Here is a 19,705-nt window from a genome sequence, read left to right as displayed (position 1 = left end):
GCGGCCCAGGAGTGGCCGAGCTAGCTACTGCTATCTGATATCTGATCGATATACTAGGTGGCACGGGATGCCCGTGTTGGGTAGGAGGCGTGTCCGCTGACGCGCAGGAGGAAAAATCACGGCGCGGGGAGGCAGAGCGTTACCGCCGCCCTGCGGCTGCCGGGCTTTCCACTGCGATGACCGACGAGGCGGCCGGGCGAGACACGGCATGTGAGCTTTCCGGTTCCGGTAGCGCTAGCGCCGCATGTGAGTCGGTTAATTGAAGGAAAATGAAGAAGGTTTTGTTTTTGGACAAAAAGAAGGAAGAAGTTTCGAGCTTTCGTGGCGCAGAAAAAAGGGTGGGGGAGAATAGCTTCTACGGCTGGTTTAGATTGGGGTTAGAAATCAGTATTTGGCACTGTAGCACTTTTATTTGTATTTGACAATTATTGTTCAATCATGGCCTAACTAGGCTCAAAAGATTCGTCTCGTAATTTATAATCAAACTATGTAATTAATTATTTTTTTATCTACATTTAATACTCCATACATATATCCAAAAAATTGATTTGATGGAGATAGAGTGAAAAAACTTGCGATCTAAATCAGGCCTACGATGGAGCCTGCGAACTAAATAAATACCAAAAGGTTCTGGTTACGGGTTATTTTCCTCGCGGCTGACATGCAGATGCCTAGGGGTCCTTTTCCGATTACAGTGTTCGCCTGTGCCAAAAGGTTCTGGTTACGGGTTATTTTGTAAAATTTAGGGAACTAAACAAGCACCGGACATGGGCATATTTTTATTTACTCCAGTTTTTGATTTGTAAAAGTTCCTTTTAGTGGTACATAAAACGGATGTACTATATTTTCACCTTGAAGGCTAAAGCGCAATTGGAAGTTCAGAGCAAGGCCATGTTGGTTTGAACTTATCAGTCCTATTGTTTTAACAAAATAACAGTATTTTTCTTTTACAACAAATCAGCATCAGCATCAACATCAGTCAATTTTCTAGCCAGCCGAACAGAGCCCAAGTGCGTTTTGCCATCTTTGGTTACAATCCGATCAACAGGTAAGCTAATAGAAATTGCTCGTTAGCAAGTTCCGATACTGGCCTACTTTCATTTCAGAAAAGGTGCACTTTACAACGTCGTCCCAGATCGAGTCACGACCGAGACTAGATGCACCAAACAGAGAAAATGCAAGGAAGACTGGCTGGCATCGGACAGTTCAGGTATTTCATGGTTGTAAAGATACGTCTATAAGATGATCTAGAGTGTGTGAAAGTATCCACACTCAACCATGTATTTGGTAAATAATGGCTCATGTTGTGAGCTCATTATCATGAACACTACATAATTTTTGTACCTACAATGACAATTGTTTGGTGTAACAAGAATTTAGTTACATATCCAAAAGGATAAATGGAATCTATGAGTATGACATCAAGGTCATAGCAGGACCATTGTTAGTGAATTGCTATTTGCCAACTTCATGTTGAGGTCAGGTAGATTTACACACTCCTGACTTGAGATTAACTGCATATCCCCTGTATGCATTTAGTATGTGGGAATCCATAAAGATTTTCTATTTGCGTAAGGTTGAGTATGTTGTATACGTACCAATCTCACCACCACGGCATACATTGATGGGTACACACAGAAAACTGGGGATCAATGTGAGATTTCAATATCCGTCGATCGTTAAGTATTTAGACCTCTTATGGAGGATCTATTTATGACCCGTATGCTGGTTTTATTTTAATAATGAGCATTTATAGGCACTAGGGGGAGATTTGAAGTACCATAAAATAATGCCATGAAATTATTTGGAATGCATAAGACATTTCTAAGCTCAAGATCACGTACTAAATGAACTTAATTTTGAATTCAAAGAATTGTTGATTTGCATAATATTGCAAATAAACTACCAAATGCATTTACTGATTACTAAGGTGTCTTATAAACTTTTTAATCCGTTGCAAGTATGTGTCAGAAAGAGTGGTGGTGCCAAGTAAACCCACTCAACTCCTAATTATAAATAAGAGGGAGAGAAGTATGGCCATAAAGCAGAATTATTCATGCTAGCAATAGAAGGTTTTCCTTCTAAGATAGTAAATGCATGTCAACCTATGATTGGCAACACCTTGTGAGTAAAATTTGGTTATTACCCAGTGGATGGATGTCATCCACAAACCTAGCTCGGAGGTGCACCTAAATGCTGATGCTAGGATATCAGAAAGCTTTGACTCTCGTTTCGGGAAGTCACGATGAGTCATTCAGGATACTTTGAGCTTTGATAACCGGAGAATTATATGATAGAAAGGCTACATGTGTCGACACGTACTTCTCTGAATAAATTGTATACAACATTCCAAGTTATCCAGTTAATAAGACCATGGCAGAGTGCTTTGCTCAATCTTACTAGAACTTGTTGAGTGATGTAATACATGCAGAGATAGTCTTGCTCACCAGAAAAGAGGTGTTTTGGGCTGCGATGCCAACACTTCATGGTACCTTTAGTGTGGGTACAAAAGTGTTTTCGTCCTAGAATGGATTGAGAACAATGTGGTAGTGAGATCAAAGCAAGACTAGTAGCACAAGGTCTTTACGCAAAGTCCAAGGCATTGATTTTCAATGCAAATTATTCTCCATAGTAAATTATAAATTTCCGATACTATCTTTTGATTGGCAGTACAAAAGCATCTATTATTGCAGTTGATAGTTGATAGATGTAGTGATTGCATATTATATTTATATGATCACTTAATTTGGTGTATTTGTGAAGCTTCTGGGAAGGAGTTCACATACCCAACTCTCATACATAAAATCGCAACACATATTGTGTATTGCTTAAGTCAATATATGGCTTAAAGCAGTTAAGTCATATTTGGTACAATCGACTTTGTGTATTTCCTAAACTGAAGGAATACAAGATTGATTACACATGGTGTTCATTTTGAAGTCATTGATTGGATTTCATAGTGTTATATGATAGTCAATAATCTTGACATCATTTGTGATGAACACATATTAATAGCACGTTGTAATCTAAAGACGGAGTTTGAGATAAAAGATACAGACTAAACCAAAATTTTATTTTGTGTTTATAATCTAAGCATCTTCTCTCAGGACTTTGTACGAAAATCTATCTATATCTAGATCATATTGAGTGATTCAATATGAAGGTATCCTATGGTTGTTCTACCTCATGATAGAGGAAGATTGTTTTATGACATAGTGACTGAGATGAGGTATTGGGACATGTGGTCCATTATCTCTTTGCTATTTATGCGCTAATAAATCTTGCAAAAGTTTCTGATCGGATATTATTTTTGCAATGATTTGCTATCTAGTAGCAGCGCTACTCCTACCAAATGTTGGTAGATTGAAGTTAAGAACATCTTTTAATATCCCAAATAGCACATGTGGTCTTGGTGTGATCCATGATCTGATTATGTGGATATAATGATTCTGATTATCTATAAGATCCCCAAATTTAAATCATTGAAATAGGCTTTACATGGATATGGAAAGACTATTTTGTGATAGTCTTTAAATAGATATTTAATGGTCAATTCCATTAATCATTCTGACATTATATTGTACAAGGCTTCATATGAATGTGTATAGCTTGACAGAATGATATATCACATATTAAAGTTATGTGGTGTTGATTCTATGAATCAATAGTCATTATTTTATAAAGGTAATGCAACTTGTGTTGTGTAGATGGAGATAAGTTATATTTAATGCAATATTTTACACTAAGATGGTTCTATTCCATAGGTAATATGGGCATTAGAACATTTGCAAACTAAGTCATGTGATAATCTCGCAGGGATATTCACATAAATCTACCATACTCCACATTTTTTATGTGTTGAGGGAATTGGTATGAATTTACTTCAAGGTTTGCTAGAATCAGGGGAGGAGTCTCTCTGATTAATAACTTATTGCAAACAATCATATTGCACTCTTTTCTTTGTATGAGTTTTTCTCTTTGGGTTTCTCATATAAAGTTTTTAATGAGGCAATATCAACACAAGGTTATGTCATATCATCCATTTTCCCCCACAGGGGTTTTTGGAGGATGATATTGTGACATATAATGCATTGCACTCTTTTCTTTATGTGGGTTTTTCATTTATGGTTTCTCATATAAAGTTTTTGATGATGCAATGTCAATACAAAGGTATATGCTATATCATCTAGTTTCCCCTACCGGTGTTTTTGGAAGATGATATTTGAAGCATATTGACCTTATGGTCAAGGTGTTTTTAGACTAAGGCTTTGGGTTTATCTCAAAGGGTCTAATAACGTTGGTGAATCTATATCATGGTGTTTTCTCCTTATTTTTCTCACTGGATTTTAAGGAGTTTTGCCTGGTATACCAGTATTACTTTAATTTTTCCCACAGGGTTTTCCAAAGATTTATAAAGATGCATAATAGACGAACAATGAAGACTATAAGGAGTTAATTGATCAAGCGGGAGTGTTAAGAATTATTATTTAATGATTGAATAGGCATTAATCTAAGAGTTGTTTTTTTACCCCTCTATCTCTTTCACACTTGTAACCGTTCACATGGATCCTGTATATATATGTACACATTATTTATTGGGAAGACAACCTAGAATCATTTGCATCTCTCGTTTTTGTCTCCTCTCTGCTTCTAACAGTTTAGCGATGGTCGTGCAGATTCGTGCGCGACCAGTCATCCAAAGTGATAGCACCGGCCGCTACACGCCAACGCGTGGCTGAAATTCACGAAGTCAAAAGTCGTTACTCGTTGCCCATATCGACATGCCGCGCGCGCCTTCATTTTATCCTGTACGACCACCCCGACCATGATATGGGTTTTTCAGTTGAGCTTTGAGACGGACGAGGAGGCAATACCTGCGCACCACCATATGTCCATATCGAGCGGCTCGTGCATGACCAGCACAACATTTGCTTCGCAGCCACTTTGGTCAAGCGAGTTATAAAGTATTCTGAGAGCATCTTTAATGGACACTTCAAGCTCCATCTTCTAGATCTCTATTGGCTATTTATTATAATAAATAGGATTCTCTACCTATATTTCAGCATACTAGCCAAATCTCCCTTTATATATCTTGTTAATCTATATTTTATTGGTGTTTAAATTAGATAAACTAGTTCATCAACCCATGCCTCGTACGGGTTATTAGAATCTTAGAAGACATAAATAAGCATTGGTCTTATTTAGTATCTCTCGCTGGTATCTCTAGCGGGTTCTTTAACCTAATATTATCATCATCTATTTCGGATTTCTTGCTAATCAGAGATATAAAACGTGATTGGTTTTGTAGAGTGTGTATAAGATATAGAAAAGTTGTTGGAGGATGAAAATATATAAAAACGATTATATTATTTAAATAGCTCTCAAAATAATAACATACATAGTGTGTTTAAGATAGATTCTTGGAGATGCTCTCGAGCAACTCCAAATAGACCCTTAGAAACATCGTTTATTATCGACCGGAGGGAGTACGGAGTATGTTCGTAGCCTCTACGAGAGCATAATCCTATTTCAGTAGCCAATCCACCCTGCCATGCCACATCAAGGAATGGACCGGACGGGGGACACTCCTCCACGTGCAGGTGCAACTCGGCGTTGTCAGATTCAGCGCCCCACGGGGTCACGACGTGTGTGCGTGAACGACCAGAGTGGTCGATGAGTGCCTCTGCCTGGCCGGCCGGAACGTCTCTTGGCTTGGGCCAGCAATCAGCACGGCGCGACTTTTGAGTACGTACGTGTACGTAACGCACGCACGAGACGGTCGGGACGGGTCTCATTGGGCGGTGCTTAAGGGAGTGTTCGGTACAAAAGCAAATAAGCTGGCTTATTGGGCCAGCCGAACAATAAGCTAAGATTAAACGATGTTTTTCTATATATTATATATAGTTTTCTTGAGCACTGCGGAACGTCTCTTGGCTTGGGCCAGCAATCAGCACGGCGCGACTTTTGAGTACGTACGTGTACGTAACGCACGCACGAGACGGTCGGGACGGGTCTCATTGGGCGGTGCTTAAGGGAGTGTTCGGTACAAAAGCAAATAAGCTGGCTTATTGGGCCAGCCGAACAATAAGCTAAGATTAAACGATGTTTTTCTATATATTATATATAGTTTTCTTGAGCACTGCTTCCTATAGCCGTATGAACACATACAAACTGGATATAAAATCAGCTTATTCTAACTGCATTTTGTCTCTGTTTATATATAGTTTCTAACGGAAGTGCTTTTGTACCGAACAAGATCGATATCTCACAGTGTCTCCACCGCAAGTTCATACCTGCCTTGTGCCGTTGGTAAATAGACACTTGACACATATATCAGCCTCAACGTGTTCTTTTAGTGTTATGTCAATTATTTTTTATCATAAGCTACCAAGATCGTTCGCACAAATAGCACGAATAGATACGTTTTTTTTCTTGAAAATATTTTTTGGCAAATATTTTTGTTGATTTTATTGGTTTTCTCTATATGCACCTCTAATTGCCTATATTGGCATGGACTCCGTATAACTATCATCGATTTTGTTTGTCTTTCATCTTCCTTTATTCCCACTACAACATGTGCCTATGCAACTTCCTACTGATGCCCAATCAAGTTAGTTTTCGGTCTCAGCTCTATTTCTCTAAAAACTACTCTCTCCATTCTAAATTGTAAGTTGGCTTTTCTAAAATCATAAATTTTACTATGTATCTAGACATAACATGCATTCAGATGCATAGCAAAAACTATATACATACAAAAGCCAAAACGACTTACAATTTAGAACGGAGGGAGTATTGTTTAAGACCCTCACATGTTGTTTAGTTCCTTGACCCTCTTATAGATTTAATTTCTTCATCATCTTCTACATTATATTGGGATTGGTAGCTGCCCTTTTTGCCCTAGACATTGCTAGGTTCATCACAATGTTACTCTTGTCTCTTGGAGAAACTATTGTCTTGCCTCCAACAGCCGCTAGCCGGCCATATCATCGTGCCCACATGCATCGACGGTTTCTATCCCTGTACGGGAGATAGGAGGCGTGTTTTGATGACTACCAAAATATTTAGATATTGGAGATGGAGCAGCAGGTAGAGCCTCTAGATAAACTATATGGCTGTTTTTTTAAGATGATACTCCATTCATTATAGAAAGAATGAAAATATTGCTTTTCAAAAAGTCAAACAATCTTAAGTTGACACTATACATATCTATAGTACATCATTATATTAATTTTAAAAAATATTTTTATAATAAGCCTATTTAAAGATATACTCTCTCCGTCCACGCAAAAATGCAATTATGGAACCGCACTGGTCAAACTCTAAGTTTATAGTAAATAATATTAGCATTTATGTCTTCAAATAAATTTATTCTAAAATTATATTCTATAACTAATCTAATGACAGTTATTTTGTACCATGAATGTTAGTACCTTTTTATGTCACTTTTGTCAAAGTTCAAACTTTTTGATTTCTCAAAAAACGACAATTACATTCTTTTGTGGATGGAAGAAGTATTGATATTTTTTTTTATAAACCTAGGCTTCTTTTCTTTTTTGTTGGAGGGAGCACGTAGGGTTTGAGTACCTCCACTCTAAACAGTGGTTCAATTTGCCGAAACATCTTCAAAACACAGCCAAATAATGTTTCAGAACAAAAAGCAACAAGGTTACTCGCCTAATCGAGAAAATGCCTCCCTGAGCCTGACGACGAGAGTCGTGACCAAGCAAAAGGGACACCCAACCGTCATCCAAAGGCAAGCATACTAGCTCCTGTTTTTCCTCCCTTTTCGTTTCCCTTCTCCCCGGCTCCCGGCGGCATTTAAACCTCTCACCCAGGCCCCTACCCCCTAATAAAATGCGCCCGTTCCCGGAGCAAAAATAAAAAACCAAAATCACAAATATAATCCGCTACCTCGCCGGCGACCGGGGCGACCGCGCGCGCCCCGGCCGGGTGCTGATCCCGACTTCCCCATGCACCCATTCTGCTGCGCGCCGCTCGTGCCCGTATCGCCCGCGGCCTCCGCCGCCTCCGCCGGGGCCGCGTCCTCCGCGGTGGCGGGCGCCCCGGCCGTGATGCCGCCACCGCAGCCCCCGCCGGTGCCGCCTCCGCCGCCTCGAAGCAACTCGGCCCCCATCGGTGAGAGGCGCGCGCGCGCAGCGGGGGTCAACGGTGGCGGAGGAGGCGGTTCCTCGCCGCCCGAGGGGGTGAAGCTGAACGAGATCGTCGGCGGCGGCATCTCGGGAATCCTGTACAAGTGGGTCAACTACGGGCGCGGGTGGAGGCCGCGCTGGTTCGCTCTCCACGACGGCGTGCTCTCCTACTACAAGATCCACGGGCCCGACCGCATCATCCTATCGCGCGAGACCGAGCGGGGCGCCAAGGTCATCGGCGAGGACTCCCTCCGCCGCCTCAACCGCCCGTCCGCCTCCTCGCCGTCCCACTCCAACGGCCACCACCAGCCTCGAAACCCCATCGGCGAAATCCACCTCAAGGTCCCCGGTTCTTGCCGCCTCCGTGATCGCCAGATCCATTTCGTCTGTTGCCAGCTTGCTAACGGGGCGGTTGCGTGTGCAGGTGTCAACCGTGAGGGAGAGCAGATCGGATGACAAGAGATTCTCCATCTTCTCGGGGACGAAGACGTTGCACCTGCGGGCGGAGACCAGGGAGGACAGAGCTGCGTGGCTTGAGGCGCTGCGGGCGACCAAGGACATGTTCCCGAGGATGTCCTCCAGCGAGATGGTCGGGCCTGGGGACACCGCAGCGGCAGTGGCCGTCTCAACCGAGCGCCTAAGGCAGCGGTTGCAGCAGGAAGGGGATCAGCGAGGCGGCCATTGCTGACAGCGAGAGGATCGTGCGAGCAGAATTCGAGGCTCTGCACAAGCAGCTTGTGCTATCCAAGCAGAAGAATGCGCTCCTCTTGGAAACTCTTCGCCAGCTAGAGGTACTTCCATAACTGTACCTGAACAGAATCTGGTTGTGCATGAAGTCGGAATGATTGCTTTTTACTGCATGGTGTGTCATGCTTGCGATATTCTGCATCTTGTACACGATTGGAAGTACGAAGCTACTGGTAAATATTGGCGTACAGAACATGCTATTCTGTGGTAGATTGCATCAATTGACCATATTGTACTTGGAGCTCTGAGTTTTAGCTGTTACTCTATGTATCAGTGCTATAATTTTTTCAATTCTTCTACTACCTTTGTTATGCTGTTGTTTTTGTCAGTCACCAAACGTACTTGGGCATTTGATAATGAATGTGCTACCGAAGCTAGGCTTATGCTGTCTATTTACTACGTCTTGTCATCAACAAAGAAAAAACAAAGCAAAGTTTCAATTAATAGTTCTAGATGTTTGTTTTGGTTTTGTTTTATCTGCTTCTTTGGTGATAAACAAAGTTCTTCCGGGGGTTATGTTGCTGAGCTTTTGTTTCTTGACCACAAATTGTTTTCTCATGTGTTTTGGTCATTTTGGAGTACAAAATTAGTACCCTAGTTGCTATAGCTACTCTACCCATCATTTGATAATACTTCTCATACTTCCTATTCCTGACATTTCCTTGACTGACTTTTTTCTGTTTGAGTTTGTCTTTTGTTGTTTTGATGGCTAAAAGCAGAGTATGTTAACCCATAGAGCAAGCTAACCGGCATTAGATATTTATTATGTCATGTCAGACCTGATAAACATGAGAGCATCTACTCAGTAACACATGTTTTTGATTTAGCTTAGGTTAGCTGGCATTTGGTTGCTGATGATTTGATTTTATATTGAGGATTTTGTATTACAAATTATGTGATATTACTTAAACTACTAAGGTAGTGAATGTAGAAGAGAAAAGAATGAGTGATTTTTATTTTAGAATGTTACTATAAATCACCAAGCATACTTATACTGCACAGAGCTTCGAAGTACTCAGGTAAATAATTCTATGTTGTGGCAGAAAGAAGAGAATATAAAACTAACTTTTTATTATCCACTCCTAAAATTGTATTTCTTTTATGTTCATGTGGACTACTGCCATTTGTATATTGAGAAGTTTTAACTTCTCTTACCTGCTTTCCATGTTCACTAATTTGTAAGATCTCTATATTGATGTTCGGCCTGTTCGCTGGTTGGTTTCTGGACTGGTTTGGGCTGGCTGGTGCTGGTTTGTTGTGAGAGGAAAACACTGTTGACTGACTGGTTTGGGCTGGCTGAAAACCAACAAGCGAACAGGGTGGTTTACTGGGAGATTTGAACCTATAAAATGTTTATGTTAGAGGCATTGTCATCTGATGATGTATTCTTGTGTTGCCTTGCTGTAGACAGAAAAGGTTGATTTGGAGAATACCCTTGTCGATGAGAGCCAAAGGCAGTCGAAAGAGTATGGATCTGCTTCTAAACCAAGGACATGAGAAGTATAGTGGTATGATAATTGGTGGAATGGTTTGTCATGTCTCACTGTTACACTTGCTATTGAGATGCACTGTACCTTTGTGGGCAAATTTGTTGATTATTCTGATGCATCCTTGTTAATACGACACTACAAAAGTTGCATGATGGAATGCCACTCTGGTGTTAGATATTACCAGTTAATTTATTTTCTAGTGGCATATACTGACAAAGTAGCTGCAAGCCAGCAGAATAGTAGACAAATTGGTTGGCTATGGTTTGTAGATGATTGAGTAATAGCATAGCTGGGTTTGTTGACTGCAACGTTGCCAAGTTTTTGGTCTCCATGTGTAACTATTATAAAATACTAGGAACTTTCCTAAAAAAAAAGATTGCCCTTAGCTTTTTTAAACTAATTATTTTGGTGGTTATATGAACTATGAAGTTCTGTTGCTATTATTGGCAAAATCAAAACTGAGCTTAGTGATGGCAGAATTTAGGTTAGGTTATTCATTCATGCAATCCCCTTTCCTATTTCCTCACGAGGATGCATGCTTCCAAGTTTTATATGGCATGATCATATCTAAAATAGAACATTTCATATTAAACAATTACGACAACATCCTTGTACGATTGCTGAGTGTCATGATTCTTGTATGATAATCTATGCACCTTATTTGCCCTTCCGTAAATTCGACTTGGTGCTTTGATCACCTACCTAATTGAATATTGTGAAGTCTGTCTCTTAGCAAGATTCTCTAGTGTACGTGTTGTCTCTAATAGTTCAAATATCTTTCATCTGGTTTTGTAAATTTTAAATTAGCTTCAAACTTTATTCATCTGAATGTTTTATAAACTTTTAACCGAATACTTCTATATCAAGGTTTGATATCCTACCCAAATAGCCTTTTCAGATGGAAGCAGTATCAAAGCAAACCACATTTACTCCCTTAGAAATAAATAGAGACTTGATTGATACTAGTATAGCACTAGCACAAGACCACTTCAACTCATTTTCCCTCTAGTTACCTGGTCTGATTTCAATGTTATACGACAGTGTCTATACGCAATCCTAATACCCAACCATAAGAAATTGCAACGACCTCTCCTTGCTGCAGCCACAACACACAACTTTCGTACCAAATAGAAGCCCATATTTGAACACTGCAGCAAACCATTCTTGACCCTAATGTGTCACGTAATTTGCTGGCAATTGTGATCCCTCCTTACCAGAAAAGCAAACAGTTCAGCCTTTTTTTGGATGAATTTCTGGAATGTGTATTTAGTTTGTTTTTTTATTGAATAACATGGAAACCATCTATTTCGAGCTCTAATTTACACTGTGTACCAATTTGGTTTACTTTACCTGGCTTAATGGGCTATCATTTTTCTTTTTCAGAAGGAAGTGCTAGCGAATCTGATGATTATAATGAACCACAAGATCCTGCTGAAGAGACTGACGATGATGAGAACCTTTATTTTGATACAAGAGATTTTCTATCCTCAAGCTCTTTTAAAAGTAGTGGATCTGATTACCAAAGATCTGAAGCTGGTTCAGATGATGAAGATGATTATCCAATGGATGGATATTGATCCTTCCATGAAGTCTATTGGAATTAGTTATCCATATGTAAGAAGACGGAAGAAGCTGCCAGATCCAGTTGAGAAAGAAAAGGGTGTAAGTTTGTGGTCAATGATCAAGGACAACATAGGAAAGGATCTTACAAAAGTTTGTCTGCCTGTTTACTTCAACGAGCCACTCTCATCGTTACAAAAATGTTTTGAAGATCTTGAATATTCCTACCTTATTGATCGGGCATCTGAATGGGGGAAAAGGGTATTACTTCTTGGCTTGCATTTTTCGCTCATGCACACATCTTCTGCTAATATGTTGAATGCAAGTAGCTATAAACACTTGGTTTATTAGATTTTTCATTGCAGCATTATATCATATCGAACTTGCAACTAATGCATACACTTAATGATACTCTATCCTGCCTTGTGGAGGACATCTGATATTAACTACATTAAGATAACATTATTGTCTTCCTGGCTAGAGAAATGTGGGGACTATATACTGTTTGTTTCATCTTGGTTACAACATCCCTTCATATAGTTGTACATTTAATCTCTTAACAACTTATGTAAGCTTACTTTTACAAAGTTTAACCATTTTGTAAACTAATCATGCCAACAATTTGAAAATAGTACATGTAAACCTATTAGTTTCCTTGCCAACATGGGGACTTCAACTTGCCGTCTTGCCTAACATGCCATAAAAAGATGCAGGTTATAGCTGTATGGTTCATCCAGCACCCCTTCATTTCAGAGAAGAAAACAATAATAATATTTCATTTAATCTTCAATCTGGCTTATAAGAGTGACTTTCCTCTTTCATATATTAAGTCTTGTCACTGCCTCACTGGTGCATCTTCCACATTACAAGAATGTTCCTACACTATTGTTCATATGGTTATATGTGTATCATTTGATCACCCACCATTGGATGTTCTCCCATTGTTTGGGGTGTCATTGAACAGAAAATGCTCACTTGCTCCCATTGTCTGTGATAACTGAAATAGCTAACTAGTGAAAAAAGTGCTTATTTGCATATGAATGGGCTGGTCACAGTTAAGCAGCTCACACATCTGTTTTTCTTTTATACCTAGGGGAACAGTCTTATGAGGATTCTTACCGTAGCAGCATTTGCTGTTTCTGGATATGCCTCTACAGATGGGAGGAGCTGTAAGCCTTTTAATCCCCTTCTTGGGGAGACATATGAAGCAGACTATCCAGACAAAGGCCTCCGTTTTTTCTCTGAAAAGGTCTGTTAATTAAGCACAGTTCTTCGTTGAGTTGGTGTAATTATTCCTTTTCATGAGTAAATCTATTTTATCCATTTATATTGTTCTCTTATAAGTTAGAAAAAGTAATAGGGAACTTTGATGCTTAATGCTTAATAAGTCTGCTTCCTATGCTTTTCAAAAAGAGTAGAGAGTATATGATTTGTCTAGTTAAGTCCCTCCTCCCCCCCATTTAAAATGGTAATACAAATTTGGGGTATTCATGTTTTACAGTTTATAGTGCTTCACTATTGTGACCTGCTACATGCCTTATTCTTGGTGAACATTATGTTGTTGCTTGAAGGTTGTCAAATTATTTGTTGATAAATGACCTAACTGTAGTGTAATCAGCAAATTGGTGTATAGGACATTGGGATTCACATTATATTGAATGCTGCCATTTATTTCTATGCTTGGTTACTGCTCTCTGTACTTATTATTGGTTCCTATTGTGATGGTACCGTGTTTGCCATTTCTTTACTTGTCTAACATACTGGAGAAATGCTATCTACCCACTGATTCTGATCTACGTCGCTGTACCTATTTGATCTTCATAGCATGGGACTAAGACTCACAAATCATAGCTACTTGAGCGTACTACAGGACTTTTGCAATATCAGATCTAGTTTCTTTGCATTATTGTTCATGAAAAATTTTGAACCACTTGCCAGGTTAGTCATCACCCCATGGTTGTTGCATGCCACTGTGAGGGAACTGGCTGGAGGTTTTGGGCTGATAGCAACCTAAAGAGTAAATTCTGGGGTCGTTCCATTCAACTCGATCCTGTTGGTGCATTAACACTGGAGTTTGATGATGGTGAAGTTTTCCAATGGAGCAAGGTATTACATACTTCCTCTGATCACAAATATAAGTCCATCTAGTTTGTCCCAAGTCAAACTTTTTTAACTTTTGAATACCAATATAAATTTTTTGATATACATTGACACAAGGTTGGCATTATTAGATTCTTTTTGCAAACTACTTTTTATAATATAATACTCTCTCCGTTCCAAATTATAAGACGTTTTGGCTTTTCTAGATACATTGCTTTTACTACATAAATAGACATATCTAAATGTGTAGTAAAAACTATGTATCTAGAAAAGCTAAAACGTCTTATAATTTGGATTAGAGGGAGTATATAACTCTTTTCATGCAAGGTAATATATTTTTTATAGATATTGCTAGTAGTTAAAATGTTTGGCTTAGGAAAAAACGAGATAATATAGCTATGATCGGAGGTAGTAACTAATAGATGCTTGATCTATCAATTTAATTGATTGGAAATATGTTCAGGTGACAACTTCAATTTACAATCTCATATTGGGCAAGCTATATTGCGATCACTATGGTACTATGCGCATACAAGGTAATCGCGAGTATTCATGTAAGCTTAAGTTCAAGGAGCAGTCAATTATAGATCGCAACCCTCACCAGGTAATTACCATTTTTGCTTCAACACTTAGTTATTTGTTAGCATGTCGGTTCTTCCATTCTTTCTTTAGTGCATTCCTTTACAGTTTGTTTCTCACCAGTATAAATATTTTAATCTCTCTGCATGTTAGGCAAGTAATACATTTCTCACTATGGCAAGACATTCTTTTAAACAGTTTTGTCCAGAAGTTTGTGTGGGAGCAGTTTTTTGAAAGCGCTGGGAATTGTAGTATGTAGAATCTTTCTTGAGATAATTTACACTGCATGTGTTTTACCCTGAACATTCTCATTAGGGAAAATTGGTTGTGTAGCATCCAAAGATCGCGATCTCCGTAAAATACCACCGAAAGTTTGGCGCTCCGCAAAATACCACTGAAAGATTGAACCGTGAACTGAGAGTAGCATTCTGTTAAAATGAAGTCACGGGAGTGACGGAAGCCTCCGTCACGCCCGTACGCGATGTTGTCGCGGATGCTCGCCGCGAACAGGAACGGCTCCTGCGGCACCCCGCCACCACGTGCAGCGCCCGCAGGTTGTGCTTGCGCACGTCCTTGCCAGATAGGACTATAGGAGCACGCGCCAGGACGTGGGCTCGTAGAACCGCTGCACCAGCGCTAGCAGGTTCCAGCGGCCAGAAGCACGCGTCCTTGCCGAGTTGAAGAAGCACACGTCCAGCAGCAGGTTCCGGCGGCCAGAAGCAGCGCATCACCTTCACCACCGCCGGACCATGGCCCTGTCGGCGGCTTGGACGTGACCGACGAGGCGCCGAGGATGACGCAGCTGCCGAGGGTGGAGCCGAAGTCGGCCTTCCACTTTAGGAGCACGCCATTCGTCAGTGCCAGGCTCGATGTGGAGGCGCCGCAGCTGAGCGGAGCACCTCGGAGTGCAAGTGGTGGAACTGGTGGGAGACGTCCGCGACGGGCGCGGGCAGTGGCTCTGGAGCGCCTGGAGACGCCCACCTCGGCGGGGGACAGGATTTGGCCGAGCGCGTGGCGATGCCGCCGACCAGGACGCGCACGATGTGCATGAACGCGTCAGCGCCCGCAGCTAGCGCCTAGGTGCGGCGGGGAGCCAGGTACAGAGGAGGAGGAGGGTGGCAGGGTCGTCGGGATGACGCAGTCGACGCGGACGAAGACGGAGTCGACGAGCAGCACGAGCAGCGTGCGAGGGCACGCAGCTAGGGCACAACTGCCGAGCGCCTTGATGTCGCCGATGCGGTTGAGGACGTCCCGCTTGCAGGGGCCCTCCTCCATCCCACGCAGGTTACAGGCACACAGATCGGGGATCAGGGAGAGGCGTCAGGCGCGGGGCAGGACCGGGTGGGGCGAGAGCCGGGACGGCAAGGACGTGCACAAGCACGGGCGCTGCGGCACGTGGTGCCGGTGGTGCCGCAGGAGCCGTTCCTATTCGCGGCGAGCGTCCACGAGAACAACCCGTAAGGGCGTGACGGCGTGACGGAGGCTACTTTCAGTTTCGTCACTTCTGTCGCTTTATTTTAACGGAATGCTATTTTTAGTTCACGGTTCAATCTCTTGGTGGTATTTTACAAGGACGTAAATTTTCGATGGTATTTTACGGAGATCGTGATCTTTCGATGCTATACAACCAATTTTCCCTTCTCATTATTGTTAAAATTGTAGATCTGAAAAAGCAACGGCAAATTATACAATAGGAACTATAGCTTTGCTGTGTGCTAGTGAATAATAGTTTATGATATACCAACTTGATAAAAACATATAACTGCAGTCTGTTTGTTGATTCTGTAAACTTTCAATTCAATATTGAGCAGTTTTCCAAAATGAATGAATAAATAATGTCCTGTCCTTGCTGTTAACTACTGACTATTCTCTTTATGTTCCAAGTTGAAAAATGATTTCACACGAAATTTATATCAATACTGAATATTGGTATTAATTCTCTGCACTGTCTTATTTGATGTGCCCAACTTTCTGATCTGTAGACTAGCTTAGTTAATTTAGTTCAACCAATGCATATGCAGGTGCAAGGTGTTGTTCAAGATAGAAATGGTCGAACTGTTGCTACACTATTTGGAAAATGGGATGAAAGCATGCACTATGTAATGGGTGATTGCTTTGGGAAAGGCAAGGGAACTGAACAGTTTTCAGAGGCCCATTTGCTGTGGAAAAGAAGCAGACCACCTAAGTTTCCCACTAGATACAATCTCACTCGCTTTGCAATTACATTGAATGAACTTACCCCTGGATTGAAGGTAAAGATTACCGTGTGCTAATATCAAACTTCATTTCAAGAATCAAGATTATATTACTGTGTTCAGGTTCATACTTTACATGTAAGCAGGAAAAACTGCCACCAACAGACTCAAGATTACGACCAGACCAGAGATGTCTGGAGAACGGTGAATATGAAAGGGCAAATGCTGAGAAGTTGAGGCTTGAGCAGAGACAGCGGCAGGTCAGTCTATGACTTCCCACTTTTGCAGCCTTTGTTCTATTGAACTGTGGAACATTAATTAGCAATTTGTTGCAAATCAAGCGCAGCAAACATCTGTACAACTGCTTGGCCCTCACCCTACGCCGCCGCCCCCCCCCCCCCCCCCCCCCCCCCATTAAAAGAACTGAATTGGATCTTTTGGTAGAGTTATAGCTTGCATTTTACATGTGAAAAAAATGTAGGTTAATGAAGTTTGCATAGGTATACTACGCGATATGTTTACACAGTTACGCCAGTGCCCTTCAAAGTTTAATGTGCTGTATGTTGGGTTGCTGACCGACCTATATTAATATCACTGTTTATAGCATAAAGGGCGTGTGTACCTTACTGCCTTTACCTTTGTTCCTGCTTGCAAATGAGCAGACTAGATTAAGGGCCTGTTTGGATCAATTAGCGCTAAAAAATAGCAGCTGAAATTAGTACTAGTGGATCCAGAAAGACCTGCTATAAAACTGCTAATTATTAGCTGAAGAGCTACTAACTATTAGTTCCATTAGCAGGTTTGGAGTTGCTAATAGGTGCTAATAGTTCATATACACCTTTAACTTACTATCCAACCACCTATTAGCAAATAGATCCAAACAGCCTCCTGCTAAAATTTAGCAGCTATTAGCTATTAGCTAGCTAATTTTTAGTGCTAATGGATCCAAACAGGCCCTAAGTCTTATTTCTCAGGTGCACTGCACTCACTCTGAACCCTTTATAAGTCAATACGGAAAATAACCAAATCCATGCAGTCAACACTATTTTCTATTTCAACCCTTTGGCTAGGTTTTCTGCTTTCTGACTACAGTTCAGCGTCCACCACAGTTGAACTGTTCACTTGTATAGTATTCCTTTTTCTCGTCTTTGTATCATGCTGTGGTCAAGTAACATGATCTTGGCCATCACACCTCAGGTACTGTGACAAGACATGAATGTGAGTTAAATTTAAGTAAATGGAACTACTTTCTCTGATCTGGGATATAGATGAAACTCCAACTCTGACCGGAGGGGTTAGTTCAAATACTAAAGGTGATTTTCGTCAAAATGACAAATAAATTCGACCGGAGGACGTGTATCCTTTATTCCTTTACAGTAGAAAGTTGTATTTCCTGGGATGGAACGTGGTACCACTATGACGGCAACAGAAGGAATGTAGTTCCATATATATATTTGGGGTGTCATGTCCATTAGTGTATTGAAGCTAGACATGCATTAACTTATGACTTAGGCCTTGTTTAGATTGGGGTTAGGAATCAGTATTTGGCACTGTAGCACTTTCGTTTGTATTTGACAATTATTGTCCAATTATGGCCTAACTAGGCTCAAAAGATTCGTCTCGTAATTTACAATCAAACTGTGTAATTAGTTATTTTTTTATCTACATTTAATACTCCCTGCATGTGTCCAAAGATTTGATGTGATGGAGAGAGAGTGAAAAAACTTACAATCTAAACAAGGCCTTAGTTAATAACGTGCAAGAATATCCTATGTGTGTTGGAGTGTTTGCACGCCTACAGGATAGTTTGCGATTCTAAGGCAAACTGGATTGAGAATTTGTCATAACAAAGGTTGCGGTTCATAGGAACTTCTGTGAACAGTTGAGAGAACAGATGGTAAAATTTACATGATGCTGCATACTGCATACATGACTGAAAATGTTAGAAAATTGCTGTGTAATGTCTATTTTGTACTTTACTAGCCTTGTAAGTAATCATCGAAACATGTTTAGTTTCCATGACTTGAGTTACACTTGCAGTTTGGCTTTTGATTAGTGAAGGCTAACTGAGCTGTATCAATTAATATTGCAGGCACGAAAGATGCAGGAGAGCGGATGGAAGCCTCGGTGGTTTGCAAAGGACAAAGATACTGACACATACCGTTACCTCGGTGGGTACTGGGAATCCAGAGAAAAGAGCAGCTGGGAAGGTTGCCCCGACATCTTCGGACAAGTCCCTAACGATCTGATGATAACTGACTAGGTTAGAGTAGGTTATAGGCCTTTTGGTTCTCATTGTTGGGATCACTTGATTCCTGAAATTTTAGTGGTTCATATTATAGAGCAATTAAATGGCCGTTGACATGTAAGCATTGGCAGTGCCTCAGGTATTGGTCTCGTACATAATAAGAAGAGTATGGTTCGTCTCACATGTTACCTTAAATTTTCGGCGAGTAATGGGTTTTTTTTTTTCTTGTGAGGTTTTCATCCTCACAAGTTCAGTCTAGAGTGGTATAAGGTGGCCGATCAGTGATCATATCCAGTATATGACTATTCTATATACTGGAAATTTAACTACGTGTACAACTATACAAGTGCAGGAGGACGTGAATTCGTTCACCATTTTGGTGGTAGTGCTATTGAAGACATGATCAAGTTGGTGTTCTGCGTATCGACTATTGAATGTTGGATGTGTGCATTGAAACACCAAAGGCTATTTGTGCATCATGCTATTGCTCTGCAGTAAGATATACTGACAGATATGTCCCCTTCTTTCCTGGATCTAAACAATACGTCAGTGTCATCAAATAAATGTATTCTGTGTGTGAGTTAACTATTTCCTTTTCAATATTCTTTCGGTTGCTAATGTCTATTTGTTATGCTC

The 19,705-nt window shown here is 40.7% G+C and overlaps 1 protein-coding gene across 1 annotated transcript; it reads left to right on the top strand.

The window, feature by feature from the left end:
- Positions 1 to 7,822: 7,822 nt before the first annotated feature.
- LOC136450633 (oxysterol-binding protein-related protein 1C-like) lies at positions 7,823 to 19,270 on the top strand. Its single transcript, XM_066451203.1, is given in 13 exon segments — positions 7,823 to 8,492; positions 8,575 to 8,811; positions 8,813 to 8,941; positions 10,305 to 10,388; positions 10,390 to 10,405; positions 11,771 to 11,958; positions 11,960 to 12,208; positions 13,041 to 13,196; positions 13,886 to 14,053; positions 14,511 to 14,651; positions 16,648 to 16,878; positions 16,968 to 17,081; positions 18,914 to 19,270. Coding segments are annotated over 13 exon segments (2,406 nt in total). The 5' UTR covers positions 7,823 to 7,970; the 3' UTR covers positions 19,085 to 19,270.
- Positions 19,271 to 19,705: the final 435 nt, after the last annotated feature.

This window comes from Miscanthus floridulus, chromosome 1 (genome assembly GCF_019320115.1).
Source record: "Miscanthus floridulus cultivar M001 chromosome 1, ASM1932011v1, whole genome shotgun sequence".
In the NCBI taxonomy this organism is placed as follows: Eukaryota; Viridiplantae; Streptophyta; class Magnoliopsida; order Poales; family Poaceae; genus Miscanthus; species Miscanthus floridulus.
Note: the sequence above shows the minus strand (reverse complement) of the source record. Positions and strands in the feature narration are given on the sequence as shown.